The sequence below is a fragment of the Mobula hypostoma genome, chromosome 29, assembly GCF_963921235.1.
Source record: "Mobula hypostoma chromosome 29, sMobHyp1.1, whole genome shotgun sequence".
Lineage (NCBI taxonomy): Eukaryota > Metazoa > Chordata > Chondrichthyes > Myliobatiformes > Myliobatidae > Mobula > Mobula hypostoma.
In genome coordinates, this window is record NC_086125.1 from 26,903,785 (window position 1) to 26,928,025 (window position 24,241).

The following is a 24,241-nucleotide window of genomic DNA, read 5'->3' on the forward strand; positions in this document are numbered from 1 at the left end:
TATTTATTTTCAACCTTGAAGACAAGCTTGTCACAGTACCACCATATACCGTATGTGACAATAGTGACCCAGTTCCACTTCCAGTTGCAGTTCTGGCTGCGAACTGTGATAGGTGATGAACACTGAGGTCAGGCAGATGCTAACGTTGGCCAGTGAATGTGTTTATATATCAGTGTGATTGGGATACGTAGCACATGTGGACTGTCTGATAAATGACCACTTCCCAGCACTTCCACTATCTGTCTCCTCATGCACTTTATCCTCCTTCCTTCCTTATTATTTCATGTTGTCCTTTCATTTTCATTGCCTCTGATTGTGCAATCATTAAAACAGGTCACCAACTGTTAAGAATTGAAACCAAAGACTCCAGCAGGATGTATTGTGGAGATCATTCTAACTGGTTGCATTGGCGTCTGGTATGGAGGCTCCAAATGCACAGGATGACAGGAGGCTGCAGAGAGCTGTAGACACAGCCAGCTCCGTCACAGGCACAAACCTCCCCTCCATCCAGGACACCCTCACAAGGTGGGACATGCCACCATCAGGAAGGAGGTAGAGGAGTCTGAAGACTTACACTCAACTGTTCAGAAACAGCTTCTTCCCCTCTGCAACACGATTTCTGAATGGTCCCTAAACTCATGAACATTACTTTCTTTTTTTGCACTATTTATTCTGGTAATTTATCGTGATTTTATACGTTTACAGTGTTCTGCTGTCACAAAACAACAAATTTCACATCGTCTTTCTGAGCTGTTCATGAACACTCCCTCACTATTCCTGTTTTGCTCTCTTTATTTATTGTAACTTACATTCTTTGTTATACCCGCACTGTACTACTGCCACAAAACAACAGATTTCACAAATTATGTCAGTGATAATAAACCTGATTCTGTTTCTGTAAAAGGAAGCCTTTGGGCTCACCAGGACTCTCTCAGACCCCTGCAAGAACGAGTCAGACTCATTCCCCATTGCCCCACAATGTACCTTTCCCTCTCGTGTACCAGGACATAACCACGTCTCTTCTTCCCAGTTGCAGAAGCTGACTTAAATTAAGCATTAACACCTTTTTGGGCTGCATTCTAATGTTAATTAAATGATTTGAAAAGCAGAATGTGAGGCAGTAACGCTGGCACTGAGGTCAGCGCTGGAAGCCATGCCATTATTGGTCAGATCGGATTGTGGATCAGAGTGAAATCTGATGCAATTAAATCCAATCGCTGGCTTGTGTAGAGGCTCAGACCCTGAGGTGAGTGTTCTCTCTCTCTCTCTCTCTCTCTCTCTCTCTCTCTCTCTCTCACTCTGTCACTCTCCCTCTCTCTCTTTTCCCTCTCTTCTCTTTCTCCTCTTTTTCTCTCTCTCTCTCTATACCACAGTGCCCATGATATAGCTGAGTTCAGCTTCTTTTGACCCTGTTCCATGCCCCCCCCCATACCAGACGGTTGTGCAGCCAGTGTGAATGCTCTCCACAGTACATTTTTTTAAGATTATGAGAACACTCAGTCCTCGTTTATTGTCATTTAGAAATACATGCATGCATTAAGAAAAGATACGATGTTCCTCCAGAGTGATATCACAGAAAAACAGGACAAACCAAAGACTAACACTGACAGAACCACATAATTATAACATATCGTTACAGCAGTGCAAAACAATACTATAATTTGATAAAGAACAGACCATGGGCACGGTAAAAAAAAAAGTCTCAAAGTCCCGAGTCCCCAATAGCAGGCGGCAAAGGGAGAAACTCCCTGCCATAAACTTCCAGGCACCAACAACTGCCGATGCATTGGAAGAACCCGACCACAGCCAACACTCTGAGTCTGTCTGTCCGAAAACTTCGAGCCTCCGACCAGCCCCTCCGATACAGCCTCCCGAGCGCCATCCTCTGCCGAGTGCCTTCAACCTTGCCCGGCTGCTGAAACAAGCAAAGCCGAGGATTCGGGGCTTTCTCCTCCGGAGATTCCAGACCACACAGTAACAGCGGCAGTGAAGCGGGCATTTCAGAAGTTTCTCCAGATGTTCCTCTGCACTCTCACGTCTGTCTCCATCAAATCAGAATTGTGCACGGTCCCCTACCTGACAAATAACAGACATCACCACCGAAGTGGCCGCACGCGCTGCGTCGCGCCGCCATCTTTTCCTCCTCCTGTAGAAATCTGCGCGTGTCTCTGATGACATACCAAATCTCCTCAAACTGCTAATGAAATATAGTTTACCAGACTCCTCTGTCCTGAGCCAGTCTTTCAAGATGAAGCCCTTTGAAGATCCCTTCTCTCCCAGGGATGAGGTCTTTGGAGCTTCTGTTGGTGTTTCTGCAGCACTGTTTTTTTAACGGAAAGGGGTTGCTCGCCCTATGTCCAACCTTCTGCCATCAAGCTGCCTAACAAACTACAAGCCCTGGTATTACAGGACAGATTCTAGTATGGATGAAGCTGATTGGCAGGAGGCAAAGAGTGGGAATAAAGGGAGCCCTTTCTGGTTGGCTGCCAAATAATGGTGTTCCATGGGGGTCAGGATTGGGGCTGATTCTTTTTACATTATATATCAATGATTTAGATGATGGATTTGATGGCTTTGTTGCAAAGTTTGCAGATGATATAAAGATAGGCAGGGCCAAGTGGTTTTGAGGAAGTAGAGAGGCTACAGAAGGACTTGGACAGATTAGGAGAATGGGCAAAGAAATGGCAGATGGAATGTGTATGCTCATGCACTTTGGTAGAAGAAATGAAAGGGTTGACTATATTCTAAATGGAGAGAAAACACAAAAAAATAGACACAACTTGGGATTCCTTGTGCGGGATTCCTCAAAGGTTAATTTAGCGGTTGAGTCTGTGGTGAGGAAGGCAAATGCTACGTTAGCACTTTGTTCAAGAGGACAAGAATATAAAAGCAAGGATGAAATGTTGAGAATTTATAAAGTACTGGTGGAGCCTCACTTTGAGTATTGTGAGCAGTTTTGGCCCTCTTATCTTTGAAAGCATGTGCTGAAACTGGAGAGGGTTCAAACGAGGTTCACAAAAACGATTCCAGGATTTAATGACTTGTCAGATGAAAAGAGTTTGGTGGCTCTGGGCCTGTATTCACCAGATTTCAGAAGAATGAGGGGTGACTTCATTGAAACCTATCGAGTGGTGAAAGGCCTTGATAGAGTGGGAGTGGAGAGGATGTTTCTGATGATGGGAGACACAGGAGAGTCTAAGACTGTCTCAGGATAGAAGGGTGTCCTTTTAGAACAGAAAATAAGGAAGAATTTCTTTAGCCAGAGAGTGGTGAATCTGCGGAATTCTTTGCCACAGGCAGCTGTGGAGGCCAAGTTTTTTTTTGTGTATATTTAAGCCAGAGGTTGGTAGATTAAATATTGATTGATCAGGTCAAAAAAGAATACAGGGAGAAGGCAGGAGATTGGGGCTGAGAGGAAAATTGAATCAGCCATCATGAAATGTTGGAGCTTGTCGATGGGCCAAATGGCTTAATTCTGCTCCTTTGTCTTACCTGTCTCTAGTTCTAGCCCACTGTCAACATTTGATACATACTCTTGCATCACCGTTCTGTTAGGCAGTACCAAAGCAGGTACTTTGCCTCAATTAATCCAGGGGAATGTTTTTTTGGTTTGGTTGAGCCCCCTCCCCCCACCCCAGTAACACGCGTTTAAATATGCTGCCTGTATCCTGCTCTCACTCCTGCTTGTCCCGCTCCCTTGAACTAGATCGAGGTTCAAACGTATAGGGTCAACTTTCTTTGACACATAAAGTACATTTACATTATGTAATTAGAATTTGCTGGGATGTGTTGGTCAGGGTGCAACATGTAAAAAAACAACCCAACACTCAACAATTATAAAGAATAAGAATTATATAAAATATTAAATTGGAGGTTAAAGGACAGATATGGAATAAAATATACATATTACATTAATACCAGCACATATTTACAATGTAAACATCATTAGAAAAAGTGGTTTTAATTAAAGGGGTGGGAAGACTAACTAGAATGTTTGATCAGATTAACTGCTGGGGGAAGGAACCTTTAAGATGATGTGAAGATCAGTCGTATCAGACTCAACCATTACCAATGGAAGTGAGTTCAGCACAACCCTCTCCACCATCAAGGACATTCTTAAAAGGCAATGGCTTTAAGAAGGGGGCTATCATCTTTAAGAACCCTCACCATCTAGGAAACTCCCTCTTCTCATTACTACCATTGGGGAGGAGATACAGGAGCCTGCAACCCAACACTTAAAGACTTAGAAACAGCTTGTTCCCCTCTGCCGTCAGATTTCTAAATGGCCCATGAACTCACAAACACCGTCTCGCTATTCCTCTTTTACACAATTTATTTATGTTATTTCTTAGCGTAGTTTGAGGGCTGTGCATGTGCATGGGTGGGTGGGTGGGTGGGAGGAAAGGAGATATGCCTTTTGTTGCTTTTTCCTTGGTATGTTCTGCATTGTTCTTCTGAGAATTGATGGCACCAGAATGTGGGGTGACATTTGTGGGCTGCTGGCAAGACACCCTTGGGTGTGTTGGTTGTTACCTCAAATGATGCATTCCTCTGTACATTACAAATAAATCTAAATCTGATTCTATTATAACTTCTAGTGATTTTTATGTCTTGTTTTGTACTGCTGCCACGAAACAACACATTTCACAACATATGTCAGTGATTCAGGTTCAGATTCTCTCCCTGATTCCTCTGATTTCCCTGCTGGATCTGTTGCTAACTCTCTTAAACTGACACCCTCTAGTCCTGCTCTTCCCTAGAACTGGATTTACAGCCAGTGGTGACGACATTACAAGCCTATTGAGGAAGTGAAGCATAGAGGGGATGCTGATTTCCGTGATGTGCTGAGCCGTGTCCACAACTCGCTGTAGTTTCGTGCGGCCTCAGCCGGAACAGTGCCGTAGCGCTACAGGATCTGACTGTGAACAAATTATCTGTGGCTTTTCCCAGCAATGGGGAATTGTGACTGGAACTCCAGGGTACTCGAGTAGCGATATTCAGAATAACTTCCCCTCTACCATCAGACTTCTGAACGGACCATGACCCTGTGAGCACTGCCTCACTTTCCTGCTCTCTTTTTGCAGTACTTGTTTTTTGTATTCCTTGTTGTAAATGAATGTAATTTTTTATTTTGCATTGCACTGTACTGCTGCTGCAAAACAACACATTTCACGACATACAGCGTGTCAGTGATAATTCTAAACTATTGAGTAGGTTATAGCTTAGAATTATAGTGAAAACAGCACCATCTCTCATAGTAGCTTGGGGCAAAAACTATTGGCTCCCAACCCAGATTCGAGAGTGGGTCTACTTCAATTAAGAAAGGTTTCATCAGATTAAGGAAGTATTGAAATTGCTTCTCAGCAATGGATTGGAAGGTTTGGTTCTCTACTCCTGGCTCCGCCTCCAATTGACACAACCCCACCCCCCCGACTCAAACTCCTTCCCTCCAGATCTCAGAGATTGGAAAACAGTCTTGATGTGTTTACTTGGCTCAGAAGCCTTTCAGGAACAGTCAGAGCCACTCCAAAGCAAGAATCTGCAGATCATGATTAGTGCCAACTGCCTGTGGAAACTGGGACTGTACCCCTTGCTGTTGAGTGCAGTTGCTGCTGTCCTGAAGCCACGACCCTCCAACCTGGATCTCAAAAGTGAGTTCATTACTGTGCATACGAGGTCTTGATAATTACAAATCATTCACCTCTATTTTAGCAGATGAAATTTCAAACACCAATATGTTAATTTTACTAAATCTAGGTATATGTATATATAAAACCATTGGCAGTATGAGTTAGTTTAAAGAAAAATGTAATTTTTCCCCACTTTTAAGTATACTCCGTTTTCCTTTGTGTGAATGACATTGCCTGTGTGATACAGTGAGCTGCAGGTGAGAGGAAAGCTATTCGCGAGTCCTGATGAAGGCTCAGCCCAGAACATCGACTGTTTATTCCCCTCCATAGATACTGCCTGACCCACAGAGTTCCTCCAGTATTTCATGTGCAAGTTTCCAACATCTGTAGAATCTCTTGTGTTTATTCTTGTTCATTAGCTGTTTTTCTCAATGAGTTTACAACATTAATCTTTCAATCTTGTGTGTGATCCAAAGTGTTGTTTCTGCTCTATAGTTACATTGCTGAGTATTTTAAATTTGCAATCATCATTTCTCTAGGGAGGACTACATCTTTTGAATTTACACTGTTAACGGGTCTATCGTTGGAAGTCATAAAGCTGAATAAAATCTTGTGTAGTTTGTACAGAATCCAACCAAAAGACCACTTGGCATAGGAGCAGAATTAGGCCATTCAGCCCATTGAGTCTGTTCCATTATTCAATCATGGCTGACTTATAAGATCCTTCTCATATTCTTTAACAAGTCAACATGTTTTGTATTAATGTATTGTCAATGTGTTTTCAATTGACATATTGAGGTGTGTGGTAATATAGTAGTTACCTAACTAGCAGCCAGAACTATGGCATATTGATTCAGAGGTGTAAGTTTGGATTCAACCAGGACAGCTTTGGGATTTAAATTTGGGTAATTACGTAAACCCAGAATTAAAATAAGATGAATTAGTCTCAGTAAAACTATGAGACTGTTGGATTTTCATTAAAAAACTGTCTGGTTTTCAAGAGGAGAGATGTGTTATCCTTACCCATTCTGGTCCATGTGTGACCAGTGAGGTTGACCCTTAACTGAAAATTATCTGACATCCACCATGTCAACATATTTTAAGAAATATGTTTTAGAAGTTATTTTGAGGAATTGTTTTAGTTAGTTTAAAGATTTAAACAATTTGTTGGATGATTCAGTCTTGGGTTTTTGTTTAGTTCCCCAATGAATGGAACACAATTGTGTCCTTTGAAATATGATGACAGTTGCATGTAGGGGTATTTTTCTGTGACCTAGTTGAGGTTCTGACTACGGAGTACCACACGACATTTCAGTCACATGGTAACACACTCACTTCTGAATGTCAGGATCAAAGGTCCACACTGGGCCAACAATACAAGGGTCAAAGCAGAACAACCAAATACTAGGTTAGCTTCTTGAGAGAAAGGCTGCTGGATGATATTCCAGGCAACTGGACAATATTCCAATAAAATTATTAATCGAGTGCTTAATCCTTTATTCCTTGGAGTAGGAGGCTGAGGGGGTGACCTTATAGATCAAGAGGAATATAAAAGGGGTGAATGTGCACAATCTTTTTTCCCAGGGAAGGGAACTAAAACTGGAGGGTACAGGTTTAAGGTAAGAAAGAACATGTTCAAAAGGGACTTGAGGGGCAATTTCTTCACGCAGAGGGTGGTGTGTTTACAGAACAAGTTGCTAGTGGAAATGCTTGAAGAAGTGCATTTGGATTTGGATTTGGGTAAGTGTGTGGATAGGAGAGGTTTAGAAGGATATGGGTCAAAGGCAGGCAACTGGTTCCAGCTTGGCGGGCACTATGACAGGTATGGGCAAGTTGAGCCAAAGGCCCGTTTCCGTGTTGTAGGAGCAAAAGGTTACCCATTCTAGCTGCTGGACCTGGAGACGGGAATATCACAAACTGAAGTGGAAGTTAGCCCTAGAAAATTATTGACTGGTTCTCAGTCATATCCAACAATGAAAGTGGAACCTGTGTGGTAGAGTTTTTAAAGTGGAAAAGCTATTATACTGGGATAGTTCCATTCTCTTGACCTTGGAAGTCCAGGTCCACTGGTACAAGTAATTGCCACAACTGGAGTCTTCCTTGCTCGTGGTGGATGACCACAACTTCTTCTACGCTTTGTCATGTCCTTCATGCAGAGCCACCTTCCCAGCTGTTGGATCTTACTGTTGGTCTCATTCACCCAGCTGTTGGATCTTACTGTTGGTCTCATTCACCCAGCTGTTGGATCTTACTGTTGGTCTCATTCACCCAGCTGTTGGATCTTACTGTTGGTCTCATTCACCCAGCTGTTGGATCTTACTGTTGGTCTCATTTACTGTCTGTTGGAGCTGACTTTGCTTGCTAGGACAGGCATGTCCCTATCTCTCTTATGGGACTCTCCGCACCTGTCGAAACATTGTACCAGGGTGTTTTTAATTCAAAGTGCAAGCAGCATACATGTATGTCACCATATATTACAATGATATTCATTTTCTTGTAGAAATTCACATGAAATTAATGAAATACGATAGAATTTATGAAAAACTATGAAGACTGACCAATAACCAAGTGCAAAAGAAAACAAATCATACAAATAATAAAACAAGTACATAAATAATAGTGAGAACATGAGTTGTAGAGTCCTTGAGAGCGAGTCTGTAGATTGTAGTCAGATCAGAGTTGAGGTGAGTGAAGTTATCCATGCCAGTTCAAGAGGCTGATGGTTGTAGAGTAATAACTATATTTCCAGATCCCCATCACCCTTGCTTTGACAGCACAGCAACAACCTGCATTTACATTGTGCCTGAGTAAACCATAAACCTTAACCACAAGAGATTTTGCCGTTGCTGGGCATCCAGAGTAACACACACACACACACACAAAATACTGGAGAAACTCAGCCGCTTAGCCAGTGTCTGTGGAGAGGAATAAACAGTGGAGATTTTGGGCTGAGATCCTTCTTAAAGCTTAAATGCTTATTGCCACATTTAACAACACAACGTTTAACTGTCATCCTAAAGGAACATAAACCTAATTGCATTTATTCAACTGTTTTACAATTAAATTCTGGGGAACTCAGATGCAAAATCTACAGGACCGATTTGAACCGCACCACAACCCTGTTCCCTGCAAAAACACAAACATCTGGCTTGCAGAAAAGTTTTCTTTCTGCGGCAGCAAGATAACATTATTAACTGCAAGTGTGGTACAAACTGTCACCCAGTCTTGTTTGTCACAGGATTTACCAGCAGTGAAGTTAGCACTGTGTCTTATCTTTCCAAACACGTGTTTGAGTTGATGGGCTGGGAATGGGCACTTGGAGCCCCAGGATAAGTGCTTACTCACAAGGGCAGGCTGCACCATATTTTATGATTTTGTGCATGTGACACTGGAAGATTAGCATTCACCCTACCGTTTAAAGACACAGAAACCAGTAATTAGCATGTCCTTTTCTGTGGCATACTAGAATTGTCAATTTAAAAAAAAAAGACTGCTGGGGGATCTCAGTGGGATGGGCAGCATCTGTGGAGGGAAGTGGACATTGGGGGCTTTGGGTGGAGACCCTTATCTGGCCAACCTGGAGCGTCAACTCTCCATTTCCCACTATCGATGCCTCCAGAAGACACGGTACATCATTAAAGACCCCTCACACCCTCTCCATGAACTGTTTGTTCTTCTGCCATCAGGCAGACGTTACAGGAGCATCAAAACTAAAACCACAAGGCTACTAAACAGCTTCCTCCCACAGGCGGTCAGACTGCTAAGCAGCTGCTCCACCCGACTCTGCTTTGGACACTTTTAACTTGCACTGGACACTTATAACTGATTTTAACTGACATGTGGCTGTTGTGTTTTACTATTTATTGTTATGTTTATTATTTAGCGTTGCGTTTGATATGCTATGATTGCACTGCCCCTGAGAAATGTTGTCTCATTCTGCCCTGCAGAGCTGATGTATGGTTAGAATGACAATAAAGTTTTTTGAATCTTTGAATCTTTGTTTCTGCCTGACCCACTGATTTCCTTCACTTTCTTGTGTACTGTCCCAGTTGACCAAGTTGCCTCAGTTTCCAGTTTCACCAGATGCCCTTGTTCCTTCAGTTATTCCAGCTTCCAGAGCTGCCTCTGTTGCCCAGCTCCTCCAGTTCCCCAATTGCCACATTTGCCCCAGCTGCCCCATTTACCCCAGTTGCCTCAGGTTTTCGGTTTCCTCGGTTGACCCAATTCCCCAGTTTCCCTACTTGTTCCAGTTTCCTCAGTTTACCCAGTTCCCCCGGTTGCCCTAGTTGTTCCAGTTACTCCAACTTCCTTTGCTTCAGATGCCAGTATCTTTTGCCTCCAAGAGTCAGGGTTATTTTATGTCACGGGTGAGTAAACAGGCCCTTTCCAACTTCCTATGTGAGGTTTCAGGGAAACATCCTTGTAGATAAAAGCAGATTTGCCCTGTTAGTTCAGGCAAGTTTCTTCCCTCATTCAATAAGGCTAATGATGAGATTAATTGTTCACTTATCTTATTATTGGTTGCACGACCTTCTCGTCCGTGAGTCGGCTGCTGCACTTCCCTGAAAGTGGCACCACAGGTAGACGGGACGGTGAAGGAGGTTTTGCCCTTTATCACTCGAGGCAGAGAGAATAGATGTTATTTTGCAGTTATTTAAGACATTGGTGAGGCTGCACTTGGAATATTGTGCTCAGCTTTGGAAAGATGCCATTAAGTTTGAAGGAGTATAGAGGAGATTTACAAGGATGTTGCCAAGACATGAAGTTCTGAGTTGTTGGGAGAGGTTGAGCAGGTAAGGGCTTCGTTCATTGCAATGAGGGGTGACATTTTAGAGTCACAGAAGTCATGAGGAGCATATACAGGGTGTATGAACTCATCCTTTTTCTTAAGTTTGGAGAATCAAGGGCATAGGTTTAAGGAGAGAGGGAAGAGGTTTAATAGGAACCTGAGCGGTAAATTCTCAGTTTCACCCAGAGGGTGGTCTGTTGATTGAACAACCTACCCTATGAAGAGTTTAAGGCAGGATAGAAAATGTTTTGGAGTATAGGCCAAACACAGGCAAATGGGACTACCTTAGATAAGCATCATAGTCAGGAGTGGGCTATGGAGGCCAAGTCATTGAGTTCAGTTAAAGCAGCGACTGTTAGATTCTTGTTTTGATTGTTGAGGGTGCAGGGAGAAGGGAGGATAATGGGGCTGAGAGAAAGAAATTAGCTGCAGTTAAACGGTGGAGCAGATTTAGTTGACTGAATGGCCTAATCATGCTGTTTGGCCCATTGGCCACAGCATCAGCCAGTGTGTAATGGAATTAGGTTTATGTTTGACATACTGTACCTTGGGATATTTTCCGATCAACAGCGTTATCTAAATTCAAGCTAACAAATTAGTATTATGCCTGGAAAGTATTCCACAACATTTTATTCTGTTCATAAATCTCAAGAGGAACATGCAAACTCCACACAGACAGCATTGAACCTGGGTCTTCAGTGTTGCGAGGCAATGGTTTAATCAGTGCAGTGTTGCTAAAGCATGGTAGTGATTAGAGCTGTGTCACTTGTTTCAAGAACTGAATAGTTGAAGGGAAATAGCTCTTCCTGAATCTGTTCTTGAAGCTGTCAGTCAACTGTATTATCTGTCAGCCTGCTCACAAGCCCTTGTGTTAGGGTAACCCCTGTAGAGCCGGCTACAAGTGACTTACACTAGTCTTTCTCACTAGTCCTCCAGGTTAACACGGTCGGGTCGGAGAAGTTGAAATGCTTCACTCAAACACTGGAGGATTTCACCTGTGTCTGGGATGAAAGGAACAACACAAGCATCAGCAGCCGGTACAGATTCTTCTACCAGTACCAATACCAGTAAGTTGTCCGTTTCTCAGCTACAGTGCCCAACACAGGTTCTGGATCATTGATCCAGGGACATAAGTTTAATTCCCATCACAGCAGCTGGGGCATCTTCTCAAGTCTTTATTAATTCATGTTTGAGGTACACACTCATTGGGGACCATGTCTCTTTCAGAAAATGTGCAGAAAAGTTTTATTACTTAGGAATCCAATTTCTTTCTATGATGATAATATAGACAAAAATCATTCCAGGATAATTCTTTGTCCAAGACACATGCAAGTCCTGTGGTACCAGTAGACTGCATCCATAATAATAGGACATCTGTAGAGTTGCAAAATCCTGACCTTATTCAAGCAACACACACACAAAATGCTGGCGGAATTCAGCAGGCCAGGCGGCATCTTTGGAAAAGAGTGCAGTCAACATTTTGGGATAAGACCCTTCTTGGCCCAAAACGTCAAAGTTCTGCTGAAGGGTCTCGCCTGAAACTCAGAGTCCTGTTGAAGGGACTCGGCCTGAGATGTCGAGAGCCCTGCTGAAGGGTCTAAGCCCAAAACGTCAACTGTACTCTTTTCCACGGATGTTGTCTGGCCTGCATTTTGTGTGTGTTGCTTGGATTTCCAGCATCTGCTGTTTTTCTCTTGTTCCTGACATTATTCACCATTTTCCTGGAGTGAGATTACCCACCTTACCTGTAATGGCTAAAGTGTAACTTCAGACTCAACAGTACTGTTAATTCTTAACTCCTTCTCAGTTCAAGGGTAATTAGGATGGGCAATAAATGCTGGAACTGTTAGTGATGTCCACGTCCCGAGAACCAGAATCAGAACCAGGCTTCTTATCACTGACGTATGTTGTGTGAAATTTATCGTTTTGTGGCATCAGTACAATGCCCTACATATAATAAATTATACTTTATAATAACATGAACGTGTGAAATAATTGGTGCAAAAAGAAAGCAAAAACTGTTGGGTGGTGTTCATGGGCTCATTGTCCGTTCAGTAATCTGTTAGCAGAGGGAAAGAAGCTGTTTCTAAATCATTGAGCCTGAGTGTTCAGGCTCCTGTACCTCCTCTCTGATGGTAGTCATGAGACGGGGGCATGTCCTGGGTGGTGAGGATCCTTAATGGTGGATGGCGTCTTTTTGAAGCATTGCCTTTTGAAGATTGAATTGAATTGACTTTATTACATATACATGAGGAGTAAAAATCTTTATGTTACATCTCCGTCTAAATGTGCAATGTGCAACTTATTGTAATTTGTTAATAAATAGTTTGTATAGCAGGGCAGTCAATATAACATAGAAATACAATTGTATCAGTGTGAATTAATCAGTCTAATGGCCTGGTGGAAGGAGCTGTCCCGGAGCCCTTTGGCCCCGGCTTTTATGCTGCCATGTCGTTGTTCGTCCATCGTCGTCGTCGATGAAGACCTCGACACCATTACGATGATGATGGTGTTGAGACTAGCGCATGATTTGGATTTAAGTGAGGGAGAGTTGCGCAGTGTCAACCTCACTCCCTCTTCCCAATTCCCATCTGGATCCAGTGGCAAGACAAGAGTCGAGACGGCTGGAAATGGGACTAGGCGCAGTGGATGACCAGGACGTCTTCTGTGTCTAGCCGTACTCTACGCGTTCCACAACGCTTGTAGAGACTGTCTTCTTGACCGTTGGACCTTCCATTGGTCTCGTCCGCTCAATCTGCCGGAGTCTGTCTTCACATGCTGGGATAGACAACTCCCCATCTCACCGAGGGTTTGAGACCCGTCGGCTACCCTCACCTGGTTTAGCCGGCTTGTCGAAGCCGTTGCCTGGGCTGTGGCTGCTGTTGCATGCAAACAGCTACGGGGAGCCACAGGTGAGAGCTGAGTGCCAGGTGGGGACCAAAGGTGGGCTAACCGCCTTAAAAAAGATGCAACATACTCCCCCACCAGAGGTGCTACCCCTCCCTGACACCCTATACACCCCTGAATGGTAGCAGCTAGAACAGTTTCTGGTTGGGGTGACTTTAGAGGTGTTGATACCAAAGAACCTGAAACTGCTCACCATTTCAACTGCTGACTCCTTGATGAGGACTGGTAAAGAATTAATTAAAAATTGCCCTTGTGGAAATGCTAAGCCAAAAGAACTCACTACGGTCAATTTTAATCCTTCCCTTCTGGCAGAACTGAATGGATGAGAATTTAAGCAGTTTAAAATCAATCTGGTTTTCTTCTTTAGAAATTTAGAGACAATTGGGCCCATTGTCTATGCTTTATTGTCTCTGTCTTCAGTTTTCAGCTGCTCTCCATCATGTTGATAGAGGTGTACAAATGATAAGAGGCATAGATAGAGTGGACAGCCAGAGACTTTTTCCCAGGGGCAAAGAGCTAATACGAGGGGCCAAAACTTTAATGTGATTGAAGGGAAGCATAGAGGGCAATGTCAGAGGTAGGTTTTTATGCAGAGAATGGTGGCTGCGTGGAATGCCCTGTTAGGGGTGGTGGTAGAGGCAGATACAATAGGGGCATTTGAAAAACTCTTAGGCATCTGGAGTGAAAGAAAAGTGGATGGCTATATATGAGGGAAGGTTAGATTGTTCATGGAGTACGTTAAAAGATCAGCACAATATCGTGCCTTAATGTTGTACGTTATGCGATCGAGAATCTCCGGAGGGAAGACCCCAAAATCCCCGGCTTTGCCTGCTGTTGGCGACCGAGGCTGAGGTCGAATCGTTCGGATAGAGATGGTGCTCGGTACTCGGTGTCGGAGGGCTGATCAGGGCTCGAAGCTTTCGGACGACTCAGAGTCGGACTGTGGTCGGGCATGGCAGGGAGAGTTTTCTTCCTCTCCCGTCTGCGTGAGATGTGGGACTTGTGAGAAACTTTGAACTTTTTTACTGTGTCATGGACTGTTCTTCATCAGGTTATGGTATTGTTGAACTGTTGTAACTATATGTTATAATTATGTGGTTTTGTTAGCTTTTCAGTCTTTCCTGTGTTTCAGTGATATCACACCAGAGGAATATTGTATCATTTCTTAATGCATGCATTACTAAATGACAAAGAGGACTGCGTGTCCTCATAATCTAATCTAATCTAATCTAATCTATGTTTTATGTTCAATACTCTTTCTCCTCCAGGGATGACGAGAGAAAGAAAGAATGTCAATTATCCATGGAAGAGATTGCCAACAACACAACACGTCACATCTGTTCCCTTCCAATGATGGAGGTCTCCTTGTTTACCCCACTGGACATTGAGGTGTTGCTAAACAGAAGTGTTGTCATGAGCAGAAAGGACATGTATATTAACCACATGGGTGAGTGCATTTGCAGAGTCAGAACCAGCTTTATTATTGCTGACTTAGATGATGTGAAATGTGTTGTTTTGCATCAGCAGTACAGTATAAAGAATAAAATTGCTGTAAGTTACAAGAATAAATAATGCAGAAAACCTGGGTTCCTGGACTTGTCAGAGATTTGATGGCAGAGATGGAGAAATTATTCCTAAAACATTGACTGTGTGTTATCAGGCTCCTGCACCCGCTCCTTGATAGTCGTAATGAGAAGAGAGCATGTCCTGGACAAGGAGGGTCCTGAATGCTGGATGCTGCCTTTCTGAGGCACCAATTCTTGAATAGGTGCTCGGTGGGGAGGGTTGTGCCAGTGATGGAGATGGAGACCACATCCAGCTGCAGCCTCATGCAATCCTGTGCATTGGTGCCTCCATACCAGACAGTGGTGCAACAAGTCTAAGGCCTACTCTAAGGTTTAGTTAATTTAACCTTATCTAAGATCAATCTAACTCTTCCCCCCTATATACCCTCCATTTTTCTAGTTATCATCCATGTGCCTATCTAAGGGTTTCCTGAATATTCCTAATGTATCTGCCTCTACCAGGGCGAATTCTGTGCCTCTGTTTATACAGGCCAGTCGTGCATGTCCTCCTGCACACCACTGAGGAGATCTCTTCACTGTCAGAGGTGATGCATTGGACTAGGGTCCTGCCTGTTCTCTTAGATTGGTGTAAAAGACCCCCTTTCTGAAGAAGAACAGGACACTCCTGATATTTGTTGAACGATCAATATCACGGACAGGAAGTTCTGATCATTGGCTTTCTTCTTCCCTCAGTTGTCTTGGATCCGCCGTCCAATGTGACCGTTCGGCCAACCGGGAAACCTGGGCAGCTTCACGTCAAGTGGTCAGCACCTCCGTTTAAATATCTAGACAATTCCTTAATGTACGAAGTCAACTTCTCTTCCGTTGGATCCAACATACAGCAGGTAGTGAAACGTACAGTTCTTTCAACATGCTCACACTGCACACTCAAGGCAATCACCAACTCGAGATCTTGGTTTGTTCTCACACTTGGATATTACTGCTCTGTGGTTCAGTGTACGTACAGGTTAATTTACTTGTTTATCACTTGTACGTTGAAACGCATCGTTCGCATCAACAACCAACACACCTAAGGACGTGCTGGGGGCAGCCCGCAAATGTTGCCACACATTCTGCTGCCAACATACAGTGCCCAGCAGATCAACACAGAACCACAACAAAACAGAACAGAACAAGCAACAAAACTGCAGCAAAACAAGCCCTGTCCTTCCCTACCACCCACTCACCCACACACACACACACACGGAGAGTCCTCCAACCCCCGGACAGCTTTCCCAGCCTCCAGCGCACTCACAAATAACGGGCCTCCAATTTCCCCATCGGACTCCAGACTCACTGACCCAGGCTTTCAGTCATCACGCTTCGACTTCCCGATTTTCAATTGAAAGTGTGTGAGTGTGTGTGAGTTTCTCTCTGTGTGAAGGTATGCTTGTTTTTCTGTGTGAGTGTATGTGTGACCATGGGTGAGGTTGTGTGTATTTTTGCATTCTGTTATTGTTTTACCTTATTCTGCACAATGTACTGTGTATTGATTTGATCTGTATGAACAGTATGCAAGGCAAGTATTTCATTGTGTCTCAGTACATGCAATAATAATAGACCAATTTCAATTCCTATTCCAAGTGCAAAGTCTCTCTCTCTCTCCTCTTCTCTGCTCTCCCTGCTCTTCCCCCTCTCCCCCCTCTCCCTGCTCTCACCCCTCTCCTCTCTTCCCCTTCCTCCCCTCCCTCCCCCCTCCTCCTCTCCCCTCTCTCTCCTCTCTCCTTTCCCCTCCCCCTCCCCTCCCCTCTCTCTCCGCTTTCTTCCCTCTCTCCCCCTCTCCCCCTCTCCCTCTCTTCGCCTCTCCCCCACCCCCTGCCTGATCGAACGTTGTGAACCTGGTCATTAAGTGATACACATCTCAGTAACATTCCCCTGTCTGTGTAGGTTAACACTGTCAAAGGGAAAACGGAGTGTGTCATTCTGAAGCTGAAATCACAGACGGAATACGTTATCAGTATCCGTGCGAAGCCGGATGGAGTCTCCATGGACGGATACTGGACCACGTGGTCTAAGCCGGTGTCTGCTTTCACTGATTCAGGTATTGCAATCATCTCAGGGCACCTGACATGTTCTTCTGGTTGGCAGAGGGCAAGGTGAAGGGGTTCAGTTACTGTTGAAAACTTGTTAGAGACAAAGAGCATCCCTGTTTCTTGCCCGGAAGTCTCCTGGAGCGGGTCAAGTCTCAGGACTTGACTTTATCCATTAGTGTGGAGGAGATTTCACTGAACCACCCAGAAATTCCAACTGCAAGTATGTTTTCAAGGGGATCCTAGATGTCCACCAGCGAGAGAGTACAGGGTTCAATGAAGAAGGGTGGGAATCCATTTGTTCACACCAAAGACACCAGCAGGGGCTAGATGGGCTGAATGGCATGTTTCTGCATTGAATCTTCCATTGGAACATGAGAAACATCACGTCTTGAGTATTGTCAAGCATGAAATTCCAAGTGGGAATGGATTTGGGAGCTGATGGATGAGTTTTTATTGGAGTTTTAGTTTTCTTTACACTTGCTTATACAGTCAGTGGCCACTTTACTAGGTGCCTCCTGTAGCTGAAAGAGTGGTCACTGAGTGAATGCTGAGGTCTTCTGCTGCTGTAGCCCATCCACTTCAAGGTTCGATGTGTTGTGTATTCAGAGATGCTCTTGCGCACATCCCTGTTGTAACACTTGATTATTTGACTTGCTGTCACCTTCCCGTCAGCTTGAACAAGTCTGGCCATTCCCCTCTGACCTTTCTCATCAACAAGGCATTTCACCCACAGAACTGCCCGTTCGCTGGCTGTGTTTTGTTCTTTGCACTGCTCTCTGCAAACACAAGCAAGCATGCTTACCAGCTAACAGAACACAAGAAAGCAAGCGTGTCTGTATGCCTTTATGCATTGAGTTGCTGCCACATGATTGGCTGATTAGATATTTGTATTAATAAGCTGGTGTACCTAATAAAGTGGCCACTGACTGTATGTTTGTATAACTACTATTAGTACAAATGTGAGTGTCTGCGTGAACATGTTTACGAATATCCCTGTGTGGTTGAGTGCATTTTTGTGTTCTGTTATTTAGTTTCTGTTTCTGTTATTTAGTTTCTATTTCTGTTGTTTACCTTATTTAGCTTTTCATTTACCTACTTATTTCGAGATGCAGTGTGGATCTCGCCATTGCAGCCAATGAACTGCACCACACACCACATCCCCTATCTAACCCTAGCCTGATCACAGGACAATTTACAATGACCAATTAACCTACTAACCAGTATGTCTTTGAACTGAGGGAGGAGACAAGAGCACCAGAGGGAAATCCAGTGCATGCAGGAGGACATACAAAGTTCTTACAGGAGACACCGGAATTGAATTCTGAACTCTGGAATGCCCAAGCTGTACCAGCTTCACACCAATCACTACACTACAGTGGTGCCTCAGTGCTTTGACGTTGAACCTTGTTCCACTTCAATGCACTGTGTGAGATTCGATCTGTATAAAATTTAGTACAATTGGCTCTGTACTTCTGTGTTGTGATGAAGTGTTGTGGCAGTGTAACACAGACAAAGTTATTCCATTAGTTGCCATGCCTGTCTCAGAAAGGCAGCGTCCATTATTAAGGACCTCCAACACCCAGGGCATGCCCTTTTCTCACTGTTACCATCAGGTAGGAGATACAGAAGCCTGAAGGCACACACTCAGCGATTCAGGAACAGCTTCTTCCCCTCTGCCATCCGATTCCTAAATGGACATTGAAGTTTTGGACACTAGCTCACTTTTTTAATGTACAGTATTTCTGCTTTTGCACATTTTAAAAAATCTCTTCAATACATGTAATTGATTTACTTGTTTATTTATTATTATGTTTACTATCCATTGTATTGAACTGCTGCTGCTAAGTTAACAAATTTCACATCAGATGCTGGTGATTCTGATTCTGATTCCATCAGAAGACCACCTTATCTCTGGCCAGTTTAGGGCTAGGTTTATGGTATAAAAGGTAAAAGGGTTAACATAATGAGGAGAGTTTGATGGTTCTGGACCTGTACTCACTGGGACTTAGAAAAATGAGGGGAAATCTCTATGAAACCTATTGAATATTGAAAGGCCTAGATAAAATAGATGTGGAGAGGAAGTTATCAATTATACAACAGATAACTGGATGATGTAAACTGAACAAATTAAGCAATTCTTCGAAGCCAATAAATTAGCCAATGAAAAGTGAGTGCCAGTGTTACTGAGAGCAATATGTGGAAAAGCATTCTTTGCTTAGAAGCTTAAATGCGACAACCAAACCAGCCGAAATGAGCTTTGCTGATATCGTGAACAGAATGCAGGGACAGTTAGAATCTAAGTAATTGTTCATTGTAGAGTGCTTTAGGTCTCATAAGTGGAATCAAAAGGCACGGGAATCCATTTCAGCTTACAAAGCTGAATTGAAGAAATTGCCTGAGCATTGTCGGTTCAGTGATAGGCTTAATGGTGCACTGAGAGATTGTTTAGTTTATGGAATCTTAGAAGAAGAAAGCATTCAAAAACAGTTTCTAACTGAAGCACAACTCACACTTAAAAGAGCAGTTGAAATCGCTGTATAAATGGAAGCGGCCAGCGGTGCAATTGAGTGTCTGTCAGGAATGAAAGTGATCATGAACAAAATTGCAATGACTAAACAGAAACCTGCCTGGCTGAACAAATTGCATTACGTTTGTGGCAGAGGCTCGCATACACCAGACCAACGCAGGTTTAAAGGCAAAACTTGCGGAAAATGTAACAAAGTAGAACACACACAAAGAGTATGTAGGGCAGACAAACTAAATGGGTTGCACAGAGAAGAGAAAACGATGCAAAGTCCAGTTACAGTTTCACAAAGAGCACCTATCTGTATGCTGTTGATGAAAAATCTGATAATGATGAGAGTAACGCAGGACTGAGTAGCCTTGAGATTTATAATGTGAAAATGAATAATAGACAAACACCAGAAGTGAACAGAAAACTAATTACGATAGAATTGTAGGATGTCTCAGGTGTTTCAGTCATTATACAAAATTAGTTTGAAAGGCATTTGAAAGGTACTGAGCTGAAGCCTGCAGATATCCAATTAAGGACTTATACTGGAGAAAAGGTAACTCCAGTGGGATGACTTTTGTGACGTTGAAATATAACCACCAACAAGCCAAATTGGGCTCGTATGTGGTATAAACAGGAGGGCCGGCATTTTGGGGTTGTGATTGGCTGAGGCAACTACAACTTGACTGGAGAACCATCCACCATTTGCATGCCACATCCCCTGCAATGAAGGCAACTGAAAGTGAATTAAGGGTACTGAATAATGCCACAACTATCTCCATGGTGTACACCATGAATTGTTCCCCAAAAGAGGACAAACCTCTGTGCCTCTGGTTGGAAAGCATATTGGACCAAGGAAGGGCCATGTTGCAATAGAGTCGACTGGAAGTGAATTAAGAAAGGTACTGGATGATGCTATAGCAGTGTCCAAGGATGACATTGGAAAACTCAAACATATCAAATGTAAAATAGTGTTAAATGAAAATACCACACCCAAGTATTACAAAGCCCATCTAGTTCCTTATACCATCTGTGATGAAGTAACCACAGAGCTAGATTGCATGGAGGCTGAAGGAATTCTTTACAAGTTTGTGTGAAGCCCATGGGCAGTCCCAGTAGCCAAGAAGAATGGATCTGTCAGGATTTGCGGTGATTTTAAGGTCTGCATCAACCCAGTACTGAAAGAAGATCAGTATCCTTTGCCGGGAATAAATCATATCTTTGCAAAACTTTCTGGTAAGAAACACTTCAGCAAAGTCTTTGCTGAGACCTGCCTACAGATAGAGATGGAAGAAGATCCCAAAATGGTTCTCACCACATAAATTCACCAAGGATTTAATCACTATAATAAGCTTATTTTTGGAGCAGCATCTGCACCTGCACGCTGGCAGAAAGCTATGGGCCAGGTGCTGCAAGGCTGCCCAGGCACTCAGTGTTGCCTGGATGACGTCATTGTGAACAGTGAGGACGACGAGGAACATCTCCAGAACCTCAAGGCAGTGTTAAAAAAGGATTGGAAGATTATGGGCTCAGGGCATGATGCAACAAGCGTGAATTTCTTAAACCTGGCACTCAACGTCAGTAAGACAAAAGAGCAGATTGTGGACTACAGGAAGGGTAAGATGAAGGAACACATACCAATCCTAACAGAGGGATCAGAAGTGGAGAGAGTGAGCAGTTTCAAGTTCCTGGGTGTCAAGATCTCTGAGGATCTAACCTGGTCACAACATATTGATGTAGTCATAAAGAAGGCAAGACAGCGGCTATACTTTATTAGGAGTTTGAAGCGATTTGGCATGTCAACAAATATGCTTAAAATCTTCTATAGTTGTTTTATATAGAGAGCATTCTGACAGGCTGCATCACTGTCTGGTATGGAGGGGCTACTGCACAGGACTGAAAGAAGCTGCAGGGGGTTGTAAATCTAGTCAGCTCCATCTTGGGAACTAGTCTACAGAGTATCCAGGACATCTTGAGGGAGCGGTGTCTCAGAAAGGCAGCGTCCATTAAGGACCTCCAGCAGCCAGGGCATGCCCTTTTCTCACTGTTACCATCAGGTAGGAGATACAAAAGCTTGAAGGCACACACTCAGCGATTCAGGAACAGCTTCTTCCCCTCTACCATCCAATTCCACTTTGAAGCTTTGGACACTACCTCACTTTTTTAATATACAGTATTTCTGTTTTTGCTCATTTTTAAATAATCTATTCAATATACGTAATTGATTTACTTGTTTATTTATTATGTTTTATTTATTTTTTTCTCTCTCTGCTAGATTATGTATTGCATTGAACTGCTGCTGCTAAGATAAAAAATTTCACGTCACATGCCAGTGATAATAAACCTGATTCTGATTCTGACCTACTGTTCAAAACATCCATGCACAAGAATTACACCATTCAAGTAGTGTTGAATGCCCCAAGGTCAAAGGGGGTGTCACAGTTGTCGGCCTGTTTAGGATTTGTCAATTACTCTAACAGATTCTAGTCAACCCTGGCTACTGTGCTCCACCCCTTGAACTCATTACTACAGATCGGGAAGAAATGGTGATGGACAAAGCAGTGTGAGGTGGTTTTCAAAAAGGCAAAAGAAACAGTGATGTCAGATACTGTACTCATACATTATGGTCCACATCAGCCAGTGAAGCTTTCCTGTGATTCCTCGCCTTATAGTATGGGTGCAGACATGTCACATGTTATGAGTGTTCACATTCCCTTACCGACGCAAAGAAAAAAATACAAACAGATTGACAGAGAGGCCTTGAGTCTAGTTTGGGAATAAAATGTTTCAACCAGAAGCTGCATGAGAGTGAGATCATTCTCATTAGTGATCACCAAGCACTGGTGTCCATTTTCAATCCACAGGAGCTCCACTAACCGCAGCAGCATGAGTGCAGAAATGGGCTCTGTTTCGTGGAGGACACAATTGCAAGAACGAATTCAAGAGGACGACTCATCATGGAAATGCTGATCGATTGTCCTGTTTACCCTTGGAAAAGGAGAATTCATCTCAACTTGAATATGTAACCTAGAGCTCTCCAGTCAATTTCACACACACATTTTTATTTATATATAATATGTGTGCGTGTGTGCATGTGTGAAATTGACTGGTGAGCTGTAGGTTACATATTTCAGTTGAGATGAATTCCATATTGAGTTGCGGTTCATAGCTAAGCAGGGCAGAGTATTGTGTATTTAATATTTCAGTAATATTTGAGTTATATTGTAAATATATTGTTTGATTAAGCATTCTTCGTTTCTTTACTGAATTCATTACGGGCTATACGTAAAAAGTGTGTGAATGGCATACATCATTACACCACCACGTTACATGTCACAAGTATCCCCCAGCTCCCGTGTTTTTCTTTGAATTAGTTTCTGGAGTTACAGAACATAATAAGCGCAGCAGTGTGGGCCAAAGGGCATGTGTTGTAAAAGCAGAGCACAAGGACACTTCCTTTCTTATTTTGCTGTTCCTGAGCATCTAATAAAACACATGTATCTGGAAGATTTGCGCCTCCTGGAGGTCCTCTTGGATAACAGCTAACAGAGTTAAACAGTGAACCCTCATATTGTGGGGTGGGGTTCCCAGAAAACCTTTCACATCACAACTTTCTACAGAGAGAAGTGATTTCATCTGCTCATGTGCCAAGGAATGTAATTTGGAAAAAGAAATTGGCACCTTTGAGAGTGAATCTTTATCTAGTATCTCAAAAATTTTGGCTGTGCTTTGTGAACTCTGTGAGGGAGAGTTTCTGTTACCCAGACCGCTGTAATATTGGCATTGTCTGTAATAACCAAACTCTTCCAACAGAATATCACAGATGCAGCAAAACCTGCATAATTATCTTGAGCACTGATGGGAAGTATCTCATTGAGGGAACGTAGGCATTGTTCACAACTTACTTATGCCAACTCCCCTACTAGGGCATAGGCCTCTGACAGTAGCTCGTCAGAGCCCCCTGTCCTGGGCCAAAGATTGATCAGCCCTGTAGCTTCCAATTTCATCACACAACTTCTTACGACTTCTAGACGAAGATCCTTCCTCTCGCAGGGATGTGGTCTTTGGAGCTTCTGTTGGCTTTTTGTTACTCTGAGTTTTTAGGGGATGGGGTTGCTAGCCCTATACCTAACCCTCCACCTTTCGTAGCTGGGCTTGGAACTGCCTATGGCTGAGTTCATTGTTCACAAGGCTGGTGTTTATTGGCTATCTCTGGATGTTAGCTGGGCCTTCCAAGTTCAGTGTTGGTGATGAGGAGTCACCCACCTGACGTTGGGTTTGGGTTTGGATGTGGAGTTTAAAATGGAGAAGGTCAAATACTCCCTTCCATGAAGAATATTAGTGACCCTGATGTACTTTGAACTACAATCCAGATGCCACCGTGTCGGAGTTATTTATATTATTCCTTACACTCAATGTCAGCAAGACCAAGGAAGTGATGGTGGACTTCAGGAAGGGGAAGTTGGAAGAACACACCAGTTCTCATTCAGGGGTCAGTGGCGGAAATGGTGAACAGTTTTAAGTTCCGGGGTGGCAACATCTCTGAGGACCTGTCATAGTCCCAACACATTAATACAATCACGAAGAAGGCATACCAGTGGTTCTACTGAGGACTTTGAGAAGATTTGCTACATTACCAAAGACCCTTGCAACTAGGGAGGTTTATTGACATGAACTTTGGTAGAAGGAATAAAAGCATACACTATCTTTTAAGCGGGAGAAAATTCAAAAATCAGAGGTGAAAGTGGACTTGCAAGTCCTTGTGTAGGATTCCCAAAAGGTTAACTTGCAGGTTGAGTCAGTGG

At 43.3% G+C, this 24,241-nt stretch overlaps 1 protein-coding gene across 1 annotated transcript in view; it reads left to right on the forward strand.

Annotated features, from left to right (window-relative positions):
- Nucleotides 1-5,471: 5,471 nt before the first annotated feature.
- epor (erythropoietin receptor) overlaps nt 5,472-24,241 on the forward strand; it is a 32,661-nt gene continuing 13,891 nt past the window's right edge. The window contains exons 1-5 of the mRNA XM_063035993.1: nt 5,472-5,651; nt 11,348-11,486; nt 14,595-14,773; nt 15,585-15,736; nt 16,779-16,932. Coding sequence (XP_062892063.1) covers nt 5,480-5,651; nt 11,348-11,486; nt 14,595-14,773; nt 15,585-15,736; nt 16,779-16,932 — 796 coding nt within the window. The 5' untranslated portion in view covers nt 5,472-5,479. The remainder of the gene's footprint in view (nt 5,652-11,347; nt 11,487-14,594; nt 14,774-15,584; nt 15,737-16,778; nt 16,933-24,241) is intronic.